This window comes from Cherax quadricarinatus, chromosome 72 (assembly GCF_038502225.1).
Source record: "Cherax quadricarinatus isolate ZL_2023a chromosome 72, ASM3850222v1, whole genome shotgun sequence".
Classification (NCBI taxonomy): Eukaryota; Metazoa; Arthropoda; class Malacostraca; order Decapoda; family Parastacidae; genus Cherax; species Cherax quadricarinatus.
In genome coordinates, this window is record NC_091363.1 from 5,568,821 (window position 1) to 5,586,320 (window position 17,500).

Consider the following 17,500-nt stretch of genomic DNA (forward strand, 5'->3'; position numbering starts at 1 on the left):
TGATTAAAATATCGACTTGGATGACAGCCAATAAACTTACACTTAACACTGACAAGACCTACTATATTATGTTTGGTAGCAGAGCAGGAGATGCACAAATTAACATTAAGATTGACAACACTCTAATTACCAGAAATAATGGGGGCAAATTCCTAGGCTTATACCTTGACAACAACCTGAATTTCAGCACCCATATCCAGCATATAACCAAAAAAGTATCCAAAACGGTTGGGATCCTCTCCAAGATACGATACTACGTGCCGCAAAATGCCCTTCTCACACTATGCCACTCACTTATTTATCCATACCTCACCTATGCTATTTGTGCTTGGGGATCAACTGCAGCAACTCACCTAAAGCCAATAATAACCCAACAAAAAGCTGCAGTAAGAATAATCACTAAATCCCATCCCTGGCAACACACCCCCCCACTCTTCATATACCTAAACTTACTCCCAGTTCAGTACATCCACACTTACTACTGTGCAATCTACATCTACAGGGCCTTAAACTCTAATATCAACCTTGACCTAAAACGCTTTCTTGATAGTTGTGACAGAACCCACAGGCATAACACCAGACACAAACATCTCTACGACATTCCCCGTGTCCGACTAAACCTTTACAAAAATTCAATGTATGTCAAAGGCCCTAAAATCTGGAATACCCTACCTGAGAACTCTAGAACTGCAGACACATTCGTCACCTTCAAAACTACCATTAGAAAACATCTTATCTCCCTGATACACCCCATCAACTAACTACACGAATACCACCTGGTGGTTCACACTTACACTCACTCACTCATTTGACCATAAACAGAAATATTAATCTCAATCTTAAAATAATAAATCCTGTGATACTCCAATACTGAAACTATGTACTGTGCCAAAACAAAAGCATTCACATTGCTAAACTCACAAACTAGTATTTAGTCACTTAGCCATAATACCAACTTACTTCATTTTGTAATATTTTACAATTAAGAATAAAACTAAGTCTGCCCGAAATGCCTAGCCATGCTAAGCGTTCTAGTGGTACACTCTGTAATCACAATTTTACTACATGTAAACCACACAATAACCAAATTTCTGTAAACTCAACATTGTAATCCTTATAGAGAATAAACTTTGAATTTGAATAAGTCTGCACTGCTCATGACTTCCACATACACTTCGTTATCTGCATGTTGAAGGTACGCCTGTCAGTCTATCCCCTCGTCATAAGCAACACGCTATAATATGTTTGTGACAAAAATAAACAGCATACGTGAGAAAAAACACGCATGAAACAGTTAATAGCATGACTTAAACTATTACAAATAACAAAAACTTTTTCTCTCAATGGATGTTATATTAATTTGATACTACTTTCTCAAAGAACCCAAAGCATATCACCTGTCATCCACTGATAATGTTAGTGACAAAGGCAGCAGTAAAAGTGGAAAAATGACTCGTCGTTAAGATATACCCGTCTTGATGGCACACACCAGATCTGGTTAAGATTGCATAACTGACAAATATCATAGAAATACACCAGCAAAACTACATCTAATCTTGTTATTTCCTCATATATACAAATATAAGAACTGGGCTTCTACATCAAACTGAAACCTGTTTTTATTGGCCCTAAAATTGGCTAATGGCATCGATAGTAACTGGAATTACTGCATCATAAAACATGCTATGGAGAACCCAGATATCCATATTCTAAGAGATTACAACAAAGAATTAGTGTAAAAATCTTAAGTATTCCATTCCACAATGATTGTTTTCTACATGACCGTAATTGTTTCGCACATGACAAAGTTAAGATTGTAGTTAAGAAAGCCCCACTGTAGGTAAAACGTCACAGAATAAAGGTTTTCCTTGTTAAAACTCTTTGAAATTATCATGGTTAATAAATTAACCGAAGAAAGCCTCTCAGCTTCACGCATTACGAATATTATTATGCAAGTTCTGTAATAAATTTGAATGTCAAAGAAATAACTTAGTAAATATATAACCCATTATGATATGAACGAAGACAAGCCTATTCCCACAAATTCACTATAAAGGGAAACTTAAGTTACTGAGACCTGTGATATACTAAACAGCGTGAGGCTAGTTAAAGGCTGATTAACACTCCCTTTCGAAAATATGGAACAGAAAGGAAGGGAGGTTCGTCTTGATAAGATTTTCTTCTAATTTTTAACCCCGGAGGGTTAGCCACCCAGGGTAACCCAAGAAAGTCAGTACGTCATCGAGGACTGTCTTATTTCCATTGTGGTCCTCAATCTTATCCCTCAGGATACGACCCACACCAGTCGAGTAACACCCAGGTACCTATTTGCTGCTAGATGAACAGGACAACAAGTGTAAGGACACCCGTCGAAATGTTTCCACCCCACCGGGAATCGAACCCGGGCCCTCCGTGTGTGAAGCGAGAGCTTGTGACATCAGGCCACCGGGGCGACCTTAAGTGCTTAGGCACTAATTTTTATTCTCCTCTACTGACCTATTTAACCTTTCGGAAACAAGGTGGGGGTGAGCTCGATTCACTAATTCACTGTTCCCATTTCTATCACAGCTGAACTGTTACGAATTATTGAGGGCCGCTTAATCCAGGTATTGAGACTTTTTCTTGTTGTCACTCTCAAGAAGACTAGCTTATTAATCGGGGAAGGGGGTTACTGAGCAAGGATAACCCAAGAAAGTCAATCATTTTGGCTTATTTCTACTAGGGTCATTAGGTGCTCTTTTCTCCTGAATGTTATCTGTAACAGTGAGCTAACACTTAACTACCTACTTACTGCTACACGAACTGAAGCAATCGGCGTAAGGAAACATACCCATGCTCGCTCTCTCTCTCTTTCTCTCTCTCTCTCTATCTATCTATCTATCTATCTACCTCGGAGCTGTGCTGGTGGTGTCCCGTCTTCAGTGTTTGAAGTTACAACAGTAAAGCAGGTGTTTAAAGTTTGCACACACATCCAGAAGCTGTGAATCGACCCCTGCAACCACATACGAGTACACAAACACACAATACACATCAGGTCAAGTGTCTGTCAACATGTGCCTCTGACAGTTGGTAATTAACACATATGAAGCATAGAATTATGGTGGAAAATATCGTCTTGAGATGCGATGCATTAAGCCTACGCCATCATACATGCCCTCAAGGCTCCACTCATACGACATCAGTGGCATTACTTGTACGTGCCGGAGGCGTACAGCTCTCCCGCAAGCAATCAAAGTTACTCCAAGACTCGGGTCTTTATCTTTGTTATCTTGTCCGTGATCTCACTGTCTTCACACTAAATTCACGCTCTGTGCATTCACAAAAATTCTTTCAGAATTAATGTCGTGTATTAATTTCTACAAAGTGACTTTCATTCTTGAATTATTAAATGCTACATGATTACAGAGCAGTAAAAATAGAAAATATTGAATAAATGGAGCGTTGTGATGATTACAAATTAGTGTCAACGGAGGCGGGAAATTGAAGGAAGAAAACAATTGACTGTAAAAGATAAAAGTGAAATTCCAGCACAGACTTTTAAAAACACTGGACAGTTTATGAGAGACTATATTGTATCACTACATTTTAATGTAATTAATATAATCAATTATTACTCCATGGGGGTAATACAACGCCTTGGGGATGGAAGACAGTAAGGTTTATCCAAGGAAAAGGAGAATTCTGTTATTACATTAATGATATACAATACCGACAAGTTGGTGTATTCTTAAGATACATCTGCATGACCTGGATATTTTTATTGATGAGACGTTTCGCCAGCAAGTGACTTTTACAAACCAGTACAGAAAATAGATACTGGAGACGGTGAAAGTAGGGAGGTAATTTTGAGGTATTCACTCCCTCAACCTTGGTAGGTGTTCAGTCCCTCAGCCTTGATAGGTGTTGAGTCTGAAATTCAGCCTTGGTAGGTGTTCAGCCCCTCAGCCTTGATATAATGTGTTCACTCTTAGTCTTGGTAAATATGATTGTAATCTAATCAAGGCTAAAGGACTGAACATCCATCAAGGCTGAGTGACTAACATTTCAAAATTACCCCTCTAGTTGTTCCACTGTCTACAGTATGTATTGTCTGTACTGGATTGAAGAAACCTCTGGTTGGCGAAACGTGTATTAATCAAAACGAAGGTACTTTCAATTCCTTGGATCAAGAGCCCCTCGCCGGCATCAAGGCACCTTCCTTGAGGAGATGTAACTAAGAGAAAAAGTCAAATGGGTAGGAAAGATAAAATGTCGTCTGCGCTGGAAAGAAGCAAAGCCTTCCAAGAATAGTTTTACCTGTGGGTTATGGAAGGCCACACGGCGTCCCCTACCGCCCATTGGTACTTGGATTAGAAGCATCGCCCGCCCACTCTGCTCTGTCTCGTCTAACAGGCGTCCTCACAGCTCGCCCACTTACCATGTGACGCCTTACGGGCAAGCCTTGAGTGGGCGTCGTTCAGAAAGTCCTTATTTTTATTCGGAGATTTCGACACTAAACTTCTTAATGCACAAGAAGTTCTCAGATCTCCGTCGATTTTGGTCAGAGAAAACTGTCACTTAAGACCTGTTTTCTGTCGTTGAGGAGTTGGGGTAACTACAGCATCCTGGTAATTTAAAGGACTTTCCTTAACAGCTGAAGACTTGTGAAATGCCTTTTAAAACAGTTTTCAAAGTCTGTTGCACTGTAAATCTTCCTTAGCTGTGTAATAAAATTGGTAGGCGATGTTCATTCAGAAACCGTTTTCTGTAACAGGAAATAAAAGGAGCACCTGTTTTGGTTTCTCGATAACTAAAGTAATTCTCGATATACCTTGTCACCACCGCTAGTATTTCCTGGTTTTCGTTTACTTATTGTTTCAAGTCATTTATTAAAATTTTGGTTAGAGTTTGTCAGTTATTTTTCAGATCTTTTCAGGTTTTGCCGAAAAATTATCACATATAAACCTGGACAAAATAACAAGCTTGATGAAGTATTTAAAATGTAACTCTTAATAAGCACCTGTTTACTTGTTATATAACTCTGAAACTTTATTGCCGAATAAATTATGGCTGTCTATATGTATATGCAAAAAATGGGGTGGCACGAGAACAATGTTCCAACGGCTTCGAAGGAATATTTATTTCAAAAATATATATACATATATATATATATATATATATATATATATATATATATATATATATATATATATATATATATATATATATAGAGAGAGAGAGAGAGGGTGTGGTAGGTAAGTTTGGGGTGCCAGGTGTAAATGATAATGGGAGCCCTTTGATTGAACTTTGTATAGAAAGGGGTTTAGTTATAGGTAATACATATTTTAAGAAAAAGAGGATAAATAAGTATACACGATATGATGTAGGGCGAAATGACAGTAGTTTGTTGGATTATGTATTGGTAGATAAAAGACTGTTGAGTAGACTTCAGGATGTACATGTTTATAGAGGGGCCACAGATATATCAGATCACTTTCTAGTTGTAGCTACACTGAGAGTAAAAGGTAGATGGGATACAAGGAGAATAGAAGCATCAGGGAAGAGAGAGGTGAAGGTTTATAAACTAAAAGAGGAGGCAGTTAGGGTAAGATATAAACAGCTATTGGAGGATAGATGGGCTAATGAGAGCATAGGCAATGGGGTCGAAGAGGTATGGGATAGGTTTAAAAATGTAGTGTTAGAGTGTTCAGCAGAAGTTTGTGGTTACAGGAAAGTGGGTGCAGGAGGGAAGAGGAGCGATTGGTGGAATGATGATGTAAAGAGAGTAGTAAGGGAGAAAAAGTTAGCATATGAGAAGTTTTTACAAAGTAGAAGTGATGCAAGGAGGGAAGAGTATATGGAGAAAAAGAGAGAAGTTAAGAGAGTGGTGAAGCAATGTAAAAAGAGAGCAAATGAGAGAGTGGGTGAGATGTTATCAACAAATTTTGTTGAAAATAAGAAAAAGTTTTGGAGTGAGATTAACAAGTTAAGAAAGCCTAGAGAACAAATGGATTTGTCAGTTAAAAATAGGAGAGGAGAGTTATTAAATGGAGAGTTAGAGGTATTGGGAAGATGGAAGGAATATTTTGAGGAATTGTTAAATGTTGATGAAGATAGGGAAGCTGTGATTTCGTGTATAGGGCAAGGAGGAATAACATCTTGTAGGAGTGAGGAAGAGCCAGTTGTGAGTGTGGGGGAAGTTCGTGAGGCAGTAGGTAAAATGAAAGGGGGTAAGGCAGCCGGGATTGATGGGATAAAGATAGAAATGTTAAAAGCAGGTGGGGATATAGTTTTGGAGTGGTTGGTGCAATTATTTAATAAATGTATGGAAGAGGGTAAGGTACCTAGGGATTGGCAGAGAGCATGCATAGTTCCTTTGTATAAAGGCAAAGGGGATAAAAGAGAGTGCAAAAATTATAGGGGGATAAGTCTGTTGAGTGTACCTGGTAAAGTGTATGGTAGAGTTATAATTGAAAGAATTAAGAGTAAGACGGAGAATAGGATAGCAGATGAACAAGGAGGCTTTAGGAAAGGTAGGGGGTGTGTGGACCAGGTGTTTACAGTGAAACATATAAGTGAACAGTATTTAGATAAGGCTAAAGAGGTCTTTGTGGCATTTATGGATTTGGAAAAGGCGTATGACAGGGTGGATAGGGGGGCAATGTGGCAGATGTTGCAAGTGTATGGTGTAGGAGGTAGGTTACTGAAAGCAGTGAAGAGTTTTTATGAGGATAGTGAGGCTCAAGTTAGAGTATGTAGGAAAGAGGGAAATTTTTTCCCAGTAAAAGTAGGCCTTAGACAAGGATGTGTGATGTCACCGTGGTTGTTTAATATATTTATAGATGGGGTTGTAAGAGAAGTAAATGCGAGGGTCTTGGCAAGAGGCGTGGAGTTAAAAGATAAAGAATCACACACAAAGTGGGAGTTGTCACAGCTGCTCTTTGCTGATGACACTGTGCTCTTGGGAGATTCTGAAGAGAAGTTGCAGAGATTGGTGGATGAATTTGGTAGGGTGTGCAAAAGAAGAAAATTAAAGGTGAATACAGGAAAGAGTAAGGTTATGAGGATAACAAAAAGATTAGGTGATGAAAGATTGAATATCAGATTGGAGGGAGAGAGTATGGAGGAGGTGAACGTATTCAGATATTTGGGAGTGGACGTGTCAGCGGATGGGTCTATGAAAGATGAGGTGAATCATAGAATTGATGAGGGAAAAAGAGTGAGTGGTGCACTTAGGAGTCTGTGGAGACAAAGAACTTTGTCCTTGGAGGCAAAGAGGGGAATGTATGAGAGTATAGTTTTACCAACGCTCTTATATGGGTGTGAAGCGTGGGTGATGAATGTTGCAGCGAGGAGAAGGCTGGAGGCAGTGGAGATGTCATGTCTGAGGGCAATGTGTGGTGTGAATATAATGCAGAGAATTCGTAGTTTGGAAGTTAGGAGGAGGTGCGGGATTACCAAAACTGTTGTCCAGAGGGCTGAGGAAGGGTTGTTGAGGTGGTTCGGACATGTAGAGAGAATGGAGCGAAACAGAATGACTTCAAGAGTGTATCAGTCTGTAGTGGAAGGAAGGCGGGGTAGGGGTCGGCCTAGGAAGGGTTGGAGGGAGGGGGTAAAGGAGGTTTTGTGTGCGAGGGGCTTGGACTTCCAGCAGGCATGCGTGAGCGTGTTTGATAGGAGTGAATGGAGACAAATGGTTTTTAATACTTGACGTGCTGTTGGAGTGTGAGCAAAGTAACATTTATGAAGGGATTCAGGGAAACCGGCAGGCCGGACTTGAGTCCTGGAGATGGGAAGTACAGTGCCTGCACTCTGAAGGAGGGGTGTTAATGTTGCAGTTTAAAAACTGTAGTGTAAAGCACCCTTCTGGCAAGACAGTGATGGAGTGAATGATGGTGAAAGTTTTTCTTTTTCGGGCCACCCTGCCTTGGTGGGAATCGGCCGGTGTGATAATAAAATAAATATATATATATATATATATATATATATATATATATTTATATTATATATATATATATATATATATATATATATAGATATATATATATATATATATGCAAAAGAACCACTCTGAAAGAATAGAGAAATTCCAAGCGCTTTCGTGACTACTCACATTATCATTAGTTCCTTGATAATGTGAGTAGTCACGAAAGCGCTTGGAATTTCTCTATTCTTTCAGAGTGGTTGTTTTGCATATTCTGAAATCACCTGTTTACTGTGATCTTATTGCATATATATATATATATATATATATATATATATATATATATATATATATATATATATATATATATATATATATATATATTGCAGCAGTGGACTTCTCATCTGTATAAGAAGCCCCACTTTATCTGTAGTGCTGACACACTAACACTCAGAGTGTTCACGAAAGTAATACATTAAAAAAATAAGGAGTCATATTAGGTGAGAACCCAATCTTTGAAGCATCAGGCAAGGTTCTACCACTTAACCATAGAATTGAAAAAAAACAGGAATCATACAGGAGAAAACCCTTACAACGAAACGTTATACAGGTGAGAAACAAGCCCTCCCTCCCCGAGTAAAACCAGTCATACAGGTTAGCCCCTCAGAGTTAAACAAGCCATACAAGTGACGTCCCCCTCCTTTAGTAAAACAAGTCATACAGGTGAGCCCCCCCCCCCCGAGTAAAACAAATCATACAGGTGATTTCCCCCCCTCCCTGAGTAAAACAAGTTATACAAGTGAGCGCCCCGAGTAAAACTAAGTCATACAGGTGAGGGTGGGCCCCCTCGAGTTAAACAAAAATCAAACGGGCAACGGACCCCCCTCCAGTAAAACAAATCATATATATAACAAAACCCCATCTCATTTTCTCAGCAGGAGGCAGATGCACAACCATTCTGCCAGTGCACGTGCTGAGGTAGAAGGGGCTAGGCATATGCGATATGGGGGAATACTTCACAGCGATCGAAACAATTCCAGTTATTATCATTAATTTATTATTATTATTAATTTCCGAGTGATATTCCTGGGGAGATAAATGACAAAATAAATTTTCGGATAATATAAAGCTTAACTTCTCTTTATTATTCCTGTGAGAGGGAAAGCATGAACAATCCTGGAGTAAGCTTCCTGCAGTGGCCACAGCAATAAGCTTCCATGCAATGGCCACAGGAACAGTAAAAAATACTACAGGAGCATGTATTGATGAAGCATGATTACATAAGCCTCAATGCGGAAGACGACTGCCGTCTCACTTCAATGGTGAAGCTCAAAATAACTTGTCACTGAGAACGAAGGTGATGTATCTTGGTGATGTTTTCCACACTAAGATGGTAAAATACTTGGTAAGTTTATTGGGATTAAAGCCTATTAATTGCATGAAGACAAAGCTGTAGAACTAGCTTTTACTGGAAACCGCGTCGCTCTATGTAGAATCTTTTTAAGGCATAACCTGATAATACGTTATTTCATTTACCTATTAGCCACACTTAAGACATTACAGCCACCCATAGATATGAACTAAGTAACAACCAACCAGTGGCAAATACAAAATGAAAAAAAAACCTCACAATATGCTACTGTGCGGTATTCATTTTTAAGATGGGACGGAGTGGATTGCTATGATAGTTTCCCTACCTCAGTCAAATGACAGAGCAGTTCATCCTCTAAGACTCGTCAGGTGAAATTTTCCTGTCTCTACTGACAAGTAAAATGACACCACCATCACCACCTTTCACAAAAAGTAATCATATTGCATGCTCCTTCAGTCACTTATCAACTAAATGTAATTAACATCACGTAAAAGTAACGTTTGTTGACCCAGAAAGCCTAATTAACAATCCACAATGAGGTCAACAAGACGGAACACGAAAGGAGACATAAGAGAACCAAAACATTCAGACATAACCACAGCATTGAGCAATACTATTATGAATAAAGTATTGGTCGCCGGAGAGATGATGGAAACACATGTTGCTACTAATTTTTATTGTTCGGTGGCAAGATATTTCACTGGGTGTGTTTGCTAGTCTGTCGGTGCTGTCATTCACCAAGGTGTTCGTAATAACGTTATTAAGACCATTCGCCGGGTGTGTTCTTAGTTTGTTGGTAAGATTATTAATATTACTTTCATAACTAAGCCCTAAACTCGTAGGGCCATACCGACCTGGTGGGGGAGAAGGTGAGTCAGTCATATTCATTCGCTGGGTGTGGTCGTTTTCTCAACTCACCCGCGTCATTACGTTATATCAAGCTGGAGTAACTTTAGTTTCTTCAGCGCGTCGAAGCATCGCAAGTCTGCGGCCCATTCAATGACGCATCTCGCTGAAATTGCCCGTGTGTCGCTAACGAGCGTAGTAATTGCAGAATATAACTCTAGTGGTAGTAGTGATAGGGTGGAGAGTTGCTTGGCGTCCACGGTCTGCTAGTCAGCGTGAAGTGTCTGGCGCTCTCTGGAAGACCGGCACGCATCTCACATTATTATTCGATTTATGAATATTTACTGATTTCCACTTTCCACGGAGCTATGGAGGAGTTTGTCGTCGCCTCATCATCAGTATTCAGTAAGTAGAAAGCATTTAAGAAGAGAGAAAGAGAAGAATATGGAGTGAGTGAGGTGAGAAAGTAGGGGAGCAGCAGCAGTGTAACCAATGAGCCGCCTCACCCGCTACAAGTAACCGCAAACTTATGACTCACCCCGCATACTGCGGCTTCTGACGTCTCTCTCTCTCTCTCTCTCTCTCTCTCTCTCTCTAGTAAATTTATTCATGTACAGGTACACATAAATACAGTTATATAAATTATACATATCAGCATATGTATAATTTATATAACTGGGGTCTCTCTCTCTCTCTTTCATTAGCTAACTGGTCACCTGAGCACACTTGGTTTTCCTATCTGCAAGAGTTAGTGTGGGACATTAATACTTGTGACAACAGGTTAACAATAAATCTCTTAATAATGAGTAATCCAGGGTAAAAACTACGAGTGGGCACCAGCGCATACTTTCTAACATTATATAATACAATGCCTATATAGTAGAGGCTTGAGACGTCCTGGATTACTTGACGATATCAACAGTGTGTTTACAAAGTTTGCCAGAGTTAGTTTAATTATTATGTAGTCCACACCCTTCTATGGGTGGTAGTCAAGAGATTACAGAGGCACGTAATAGGTCCAGAGACTGGTTACCCATGTAACTGTATACCTTAGCAAGTTACAGTGGTAATGAACTAGAGGATTTTCATCTAGTTACCTGACATGTTCATACATCCTAGTGGCTTTCTCTGTGCTTGACAATATTTTATTACATGTAAACTACACACTGTACTGTACAGATAAATAAGGGATTTGATTTCATTTGAACATAATGAGTTGGTAATACTAGCATGAATTCAGTCACAAAACATTAGTGTTGGCTGGTTGGAAAACTTGGCAACACTATATAACAAATAACGGATAACAATTTTCATAACACTAACAAGCATACGGTAAATTTCAGTCGCGTATAGTAAACAGGAGAGACAGTTTTTTTAAAACGGTTTAAGACGAGCATTCCTGGTTGACATGTGTGGTATAAATATATAGAAAACTTTTCATTTTTACTCGTCAACTTTTATATGCGTCAGGGTGGCCGCAGAATGCTGTCGTGTCCAAGTTCGTTAAAAAAAAAAAAAGTAATATCTAGAGCTTACGTGTTGTTAGGTAAGACACATATGCAACAGTTAGGTATCTTTATTTCGAAACGTTTCGCCTACACAGTAGGCTTCTTCAGTCGAGTACAGAAAAGTTGATAGAAGCAGAAGATACTAGAAGACGATGTAATCAGTCCATCACCCTTAAAGTTTTGAGGTGGTCAGTCCCTCAGTCTGGAGAAGAGCATTGTTCCATAGTATGAAACAATATGGAGATGAAGTGACAGGATGGAGCCTTATATAGCGCCAAGAGGTGAGACGTTGGTCACTAGAAGAGGTAAGAACTCAGATGTTGGGAGGTCAGGTCCCTAACATCTGAGTTCTTACCTCTTCTAGTGACCTACGTCTCACCTCTTGGCGCAATATAAGGCTCCATCTTGTCACTTCATCTCCATATTGTTTCATACTATGGAACAATGCTCTTCTCCAGACTGAGGGACTGACCACCTCAAAACTTTAAGGGTGATGGACTGATTACATCGTCTTCTAGTATCTTCTGCTTCTATCAACTTTTCTGTACTCGACTGAAGAAGCCTACTGTGTAGGCGAAACGTTTCGAAATAAAGATACCTAACTGTTGCATATGTGTCTTACCTAACAATCTGTCGGTATTTTATACCATTTTAATGTTCAATCTAGAGCTTACGTCGACGTTTCGGTTCGACTTGGACCATTTACAAAGTCGTAAGCTCCTCTCTTCTGTGTGTGGGTTATTTGTGTATTTTTCCAGTCACGGTATTGTGCCTTTTTTGTTAATATCTAGAGAGACATGTATCTCTGCGTATATGCACAACAGCTGAATTTAACCCATAACCATTAGGAATTAAACTATTCTTGACAGTTGGTTGCTCCTGAAGAAAGTTGACGTAATGATCGCTGCAGCCAATAAAGCTTAATTATGGAGGAAGCTGATAGGATTTAATAAAACAAACCTCTTCATTTGTCTACCATATTACCCTCCACCCCCTCCCCCAACAGTAGGATGGAGAGAGAAGGATAAACAGGTTTCCTTGAGATGAGTCACAAAAGTATTCCCACGTCAGTGTATACACACGTAAAGTCTTAACTTATCAGGGATATACACGCAAAGTTGTAACTTGTCTGTATATACACGTAGAGTTGCAACATGTCAGGGATATACACCGAAAGATTATTTTAATTCCTAAATTAATTGTTTTAAAAAGTTAATGGCCTAACTCCCACACACCTGTTCCCACACATTTCCACACCAACTCTCACACTCTCATACATGCCATCACTCACCGACCCACATACACACTCGTACACCATCCCACACATACCTATAAATGCACACACACACACACACACACTGCCTATATAATTTAAACCTCCGGAAGAGAAAGCAGCATGAGACAGCCTCTAACAAACACCAGTCATTACGTGTTTAATAAATTCCTCGCCTACACTACATGCAGCCTCCACCCTCACGCTATATACATTCTCAGTCTCCCCACACCACATACACCCTCTCCCCCACACCACATACACCCTCTCCCCACACCACATACATCCTCTCCCCCACACCACATACACCCTCTCCCCCACACCACATACACCCTCTCCCCACACCACATACATCCTCTCCCCACACCACATACACCCTCTCCCCCACACCACATACACCCTCTCCCCCACACCACATACACCCTCTCCCCACACCACATACATCCTCTCCCCCACACCACATACACCCTCTCCCCCACACCACATACACCCTCTCCCCCACACCACATACACGCTCTCCCCCACACCACATACACCCTCTCCCCCACACCACATACACGCTCTCCCCCACACCACATACACCCTCTCCCCCACACCACATACACGCTCTCCCCCACACACACATACACCCTCTCCCCCACACCACATACACCCTCTCCCCCACACCACATACGCCCTCTCCCCACACCACATACACCCTCTCCCCCACACCACATACACCCTCTCCCCCACACCACATACACCCTCTCCCCACACCACATACATCCTCTCCCCCACACCACATACACCCTCTCCCCACACCACATACACCCTCTCCCCACACCACATACATCCTCTCCCCCACACCACATACACCCTCTCCCCCACACCACATACATCCTCTCCCCACACAACATACATCCTCTCCCCCACACCACATACATCCATACATCCTCTCCCCCACACCACATACATCCATACATCCTCTCCCCCACACCACATACATCCTCTCCCCCACACCACATACATCCTCTCCCCACACCACATACATCCTCTCCCCCTCACCACATACATCCTCTCCCCCTCACCACATACATCCTCTCCCCCACACCACATACATCCTCTCCCCCACACCACATACATCCTCTCCCCCTCACCACATACATCCTCTCCCCCTCACCACATACATCCTCTCCCCACACCACATACATCCTCTCCCCCTCACCACATACATCCTCTCCCCCACACCACATACATCCTCTCCCCCTCACCACATACATCCTCTCCCCCACACCACATACATCCGCTCCCCCTCACCACATATATCCTCTCCCCCACACCACATACATCCTCTCCCCCTCATCACATACATCCTCTCCACCACACATACATCCTCTCCACCACACATACATCCTCTTCCCCTCACCACATACATCCTCTCCCCACACCACATACATCCTCTCCCCACACCACATACACCCTCTCCCACACCACATACATCCTCTCCCCCTCACCACATACACCCTGTCCCCCACACCACATACATCCTCTCCCCCTCACCACATACATCCTCACCCCCTCACCACATACCTCCTCTCCCCCTCACCACATACATCCTCTCCCCCACACCACATACATCCTCTCCCCCCCACCATATACACCCTCTCCCCCACACCACACATCCTCTCCCCCACACCATATACACCCTCTCCCCCACACCATATACACCCTCTCCCCCACACCACATACATCCTCTCCCCCACACCACATACATCCTCTCCCCCTCACCACATACATCCTCTCCCCCTCACCACATACATCCTCTCCCCAACTCAATATACACCCTCTCCCCCACACCACATACATCCTCTCCCCCACACCACATACATCCTTTCCCCCTCACCACATACATCATCCCCTCACCACATACATCCTCTCCCCCACACCACAAACATCCTCTCCCCCTCACCACATACATCCTCTCCCCCACACCACATACATCCTCTCCCCACACCATATACACCCTCTCCCCCACACCATGTACACCCTCTCCCCCCACACCACATCCCTCCTCTCCCCACACCATATACACCCTCTCCCCACACCACATACACCCTCTCCCCCACATCATATACACCCTCTCCCCCACACCACATACATCCTCTCCACCACACCACATACATCCTCTCCACCACACCACATACATCCTCTCCACCACACCACATACATCCTCTCCACCACACCACATACATCCTCTCCCCCACACCACATACATCCTCTCCACCACACCACATACATCCTCTCCACCACACCACATACATCCTCTCCACCACACCACATACATCCTCTCCACCACACCACATACATCCTCTCCCCCACACCACATACATCCTCTCCACCACACCACATACATCCTCTCCCCACACCACATACATCCTCTCCCCCTCACCACATACACCCTCTCTCCCACACCACATACATCCTCTCCCCCACACCACATACATCCTCTCCACCACACCACATACATCCTCTCCACCACACCACATACATCCTCTCCCCCTCACCACATACATCCTCTCCCCCACACCACATACATCCTCTCCACCACACCACATACATCCTCTCCCCCACACCACATACATCCTCTCCACCACACCACATACATCCTCTCCACCACACCACATACATCCTCTCCCCCTCACCACATACATCCTCTCCCCCACACCACATACATCCTCTCCCCCACACCACATACATCCTCTCCTCCACACCACATACATCCTCTCCCCCACACCACATACATCCTCTCCACCACACCACATACATCCTCTCCCCCACACCACATACATCCTCTCCCCCTCATCACATACATCCTCTCCTCCACACCACATACATCCTCTCCCCCTCACCACATACATCCTCTCCCCCTCACCACATACATCCTCTCCCCCACACCACATACATCCTCTCCACCACACCACATACATCCTCTCCCCCACACCACATACACCCTCTCCACCACACCACACAGCATCTCACCCTCACCACATACATCCTCTCCTCCTCACCACATACATCCTCTCCCCCACACCACATACATCCTCTCCCCCTCACCACATACATCCTCTCCACCACACCACATACATCCTCTCTCCCACACCACATACATCCTCTCCCCCACACCACATACATCCTCTCCACCACACCACATACATCCTCTCCCCCACACCACATACACCCTCTCCCCCACACCACATACATCCTCTCCCCCACACCACATACATCCTCTCCACCACACCACATATATCCTCTCCCCCACACCACATACACCCTCTCCCCCACACCACATACATCCTCTCCCCCTCACCACATACACCCTCTCCCCCACACCACATACATCCTCTCCACCACACCACATACATCCTCTCCCCCACACCACATACACCCTCTCCCCCACACCACATACATCCTCTCCCCCTCACCACATACACCCTCTCCCCCACACCACATACATCCTCTCCACCACACCACATACATCCTCTCCCCCACACCACATACATCCTCTCCACCACACCACATACATCCTCTCCCCCACACCACATACACCCTCTCCCCCACACCACATACATCCTCTCCCCCTCACCACATACATCCTCTCCCCCACACCACATACATCCTCTCCACCACACCACATACATCTCCCCCACACCACATACATCCTCTCCACCACACCATATACATCCTCTCCCCCACACCACATACATCCTCTCCACCACACCACATACATCCTCTCCACCACACCACATACATCCTCTCCCCCACACCACATACATCCTCTCCACCACACCACATACATCCTCTCCACCACACCACATACATCCTCTCCCCCACACCACATGCATCCTCTCCACCACACCACATACATCCTCTCCCCCACACCACATACATCATCTCCACCACACCACATACATCCTCTCCACCACACCACATACATCCTCTCCCCCACACCACATGCATCCTCTCCACCACACCACATACATCCTCTCCCCCACACCACATGCATCCTCTCCACCACACCACATACATCCTCTCCACCACACCACATACACCCTCTCCCCCACACCACATACATCCTCTCCCCCACACCACATACATCCTCTCCACCACACCACATACATCCTCTCCCCCACACCACATACATCCTCTCCACCACACCACATACATCCTCTCCACCACACCACATACATCCTCTCCCCCACACCACATGCATCCTCTCTACCACACCACATACATCCTCTCCCCCACACCACATACATCCTCTCCACCACACCACATACATCCTCTCCACCACACCACATACATCCTCTCCCCCACACCACATGCATCCTCTCCACCACACCACATACATCCTCTCCCCCACACCACATGCATCCTCTCCACCACACCACATACATCCTCTCCACCACACCACATACACCCTCTCCCCCCACCACATACATCCTCTCCCCCACACCACATACATCCTCTCCACCACACCACATACATCCTCTCCCCCACTCCACATACATCCTCTCCACCACACCACATACATCCTCTCCCCCACACCACATCCATCCTCT

The 17,500-nt window shown here is 43.6% G+C and overlaps 1 protein-coding gene across 10 annotated transcripts in view; it reads right to left on the reverse strand.

Moving 5' to 3' along the window:
- LOC128705644 (uncharacterized) overlaps positions 1–17,500 on the reverse strand; it is a 123,554-nt gene that overhangs the window by 34,557 nt on the left and 71,497 nt on the right. The window contains exon 2 of one of the 10 annotated variants that reach the window (XM_070100327.1): positions 4,297–4,944. The exons of 7 other annotated variants lie outside the window; for them this stretch is intronic. In XM_070100327.1, coding sequence (XP_069956428.1) covers positions 4,297–4,359 — 63 coding nt within the window. In that variant the 5' untranslated portion in view covers positions 4,360–4,944. The remainder of the gene's footprint in view (positions 1–4,296; positions 4,945–17,500) is intronic. 2 more of the 10 variants (XM_070100330.1, XM_070100328.1) reach the window with 2 other exon arrangements.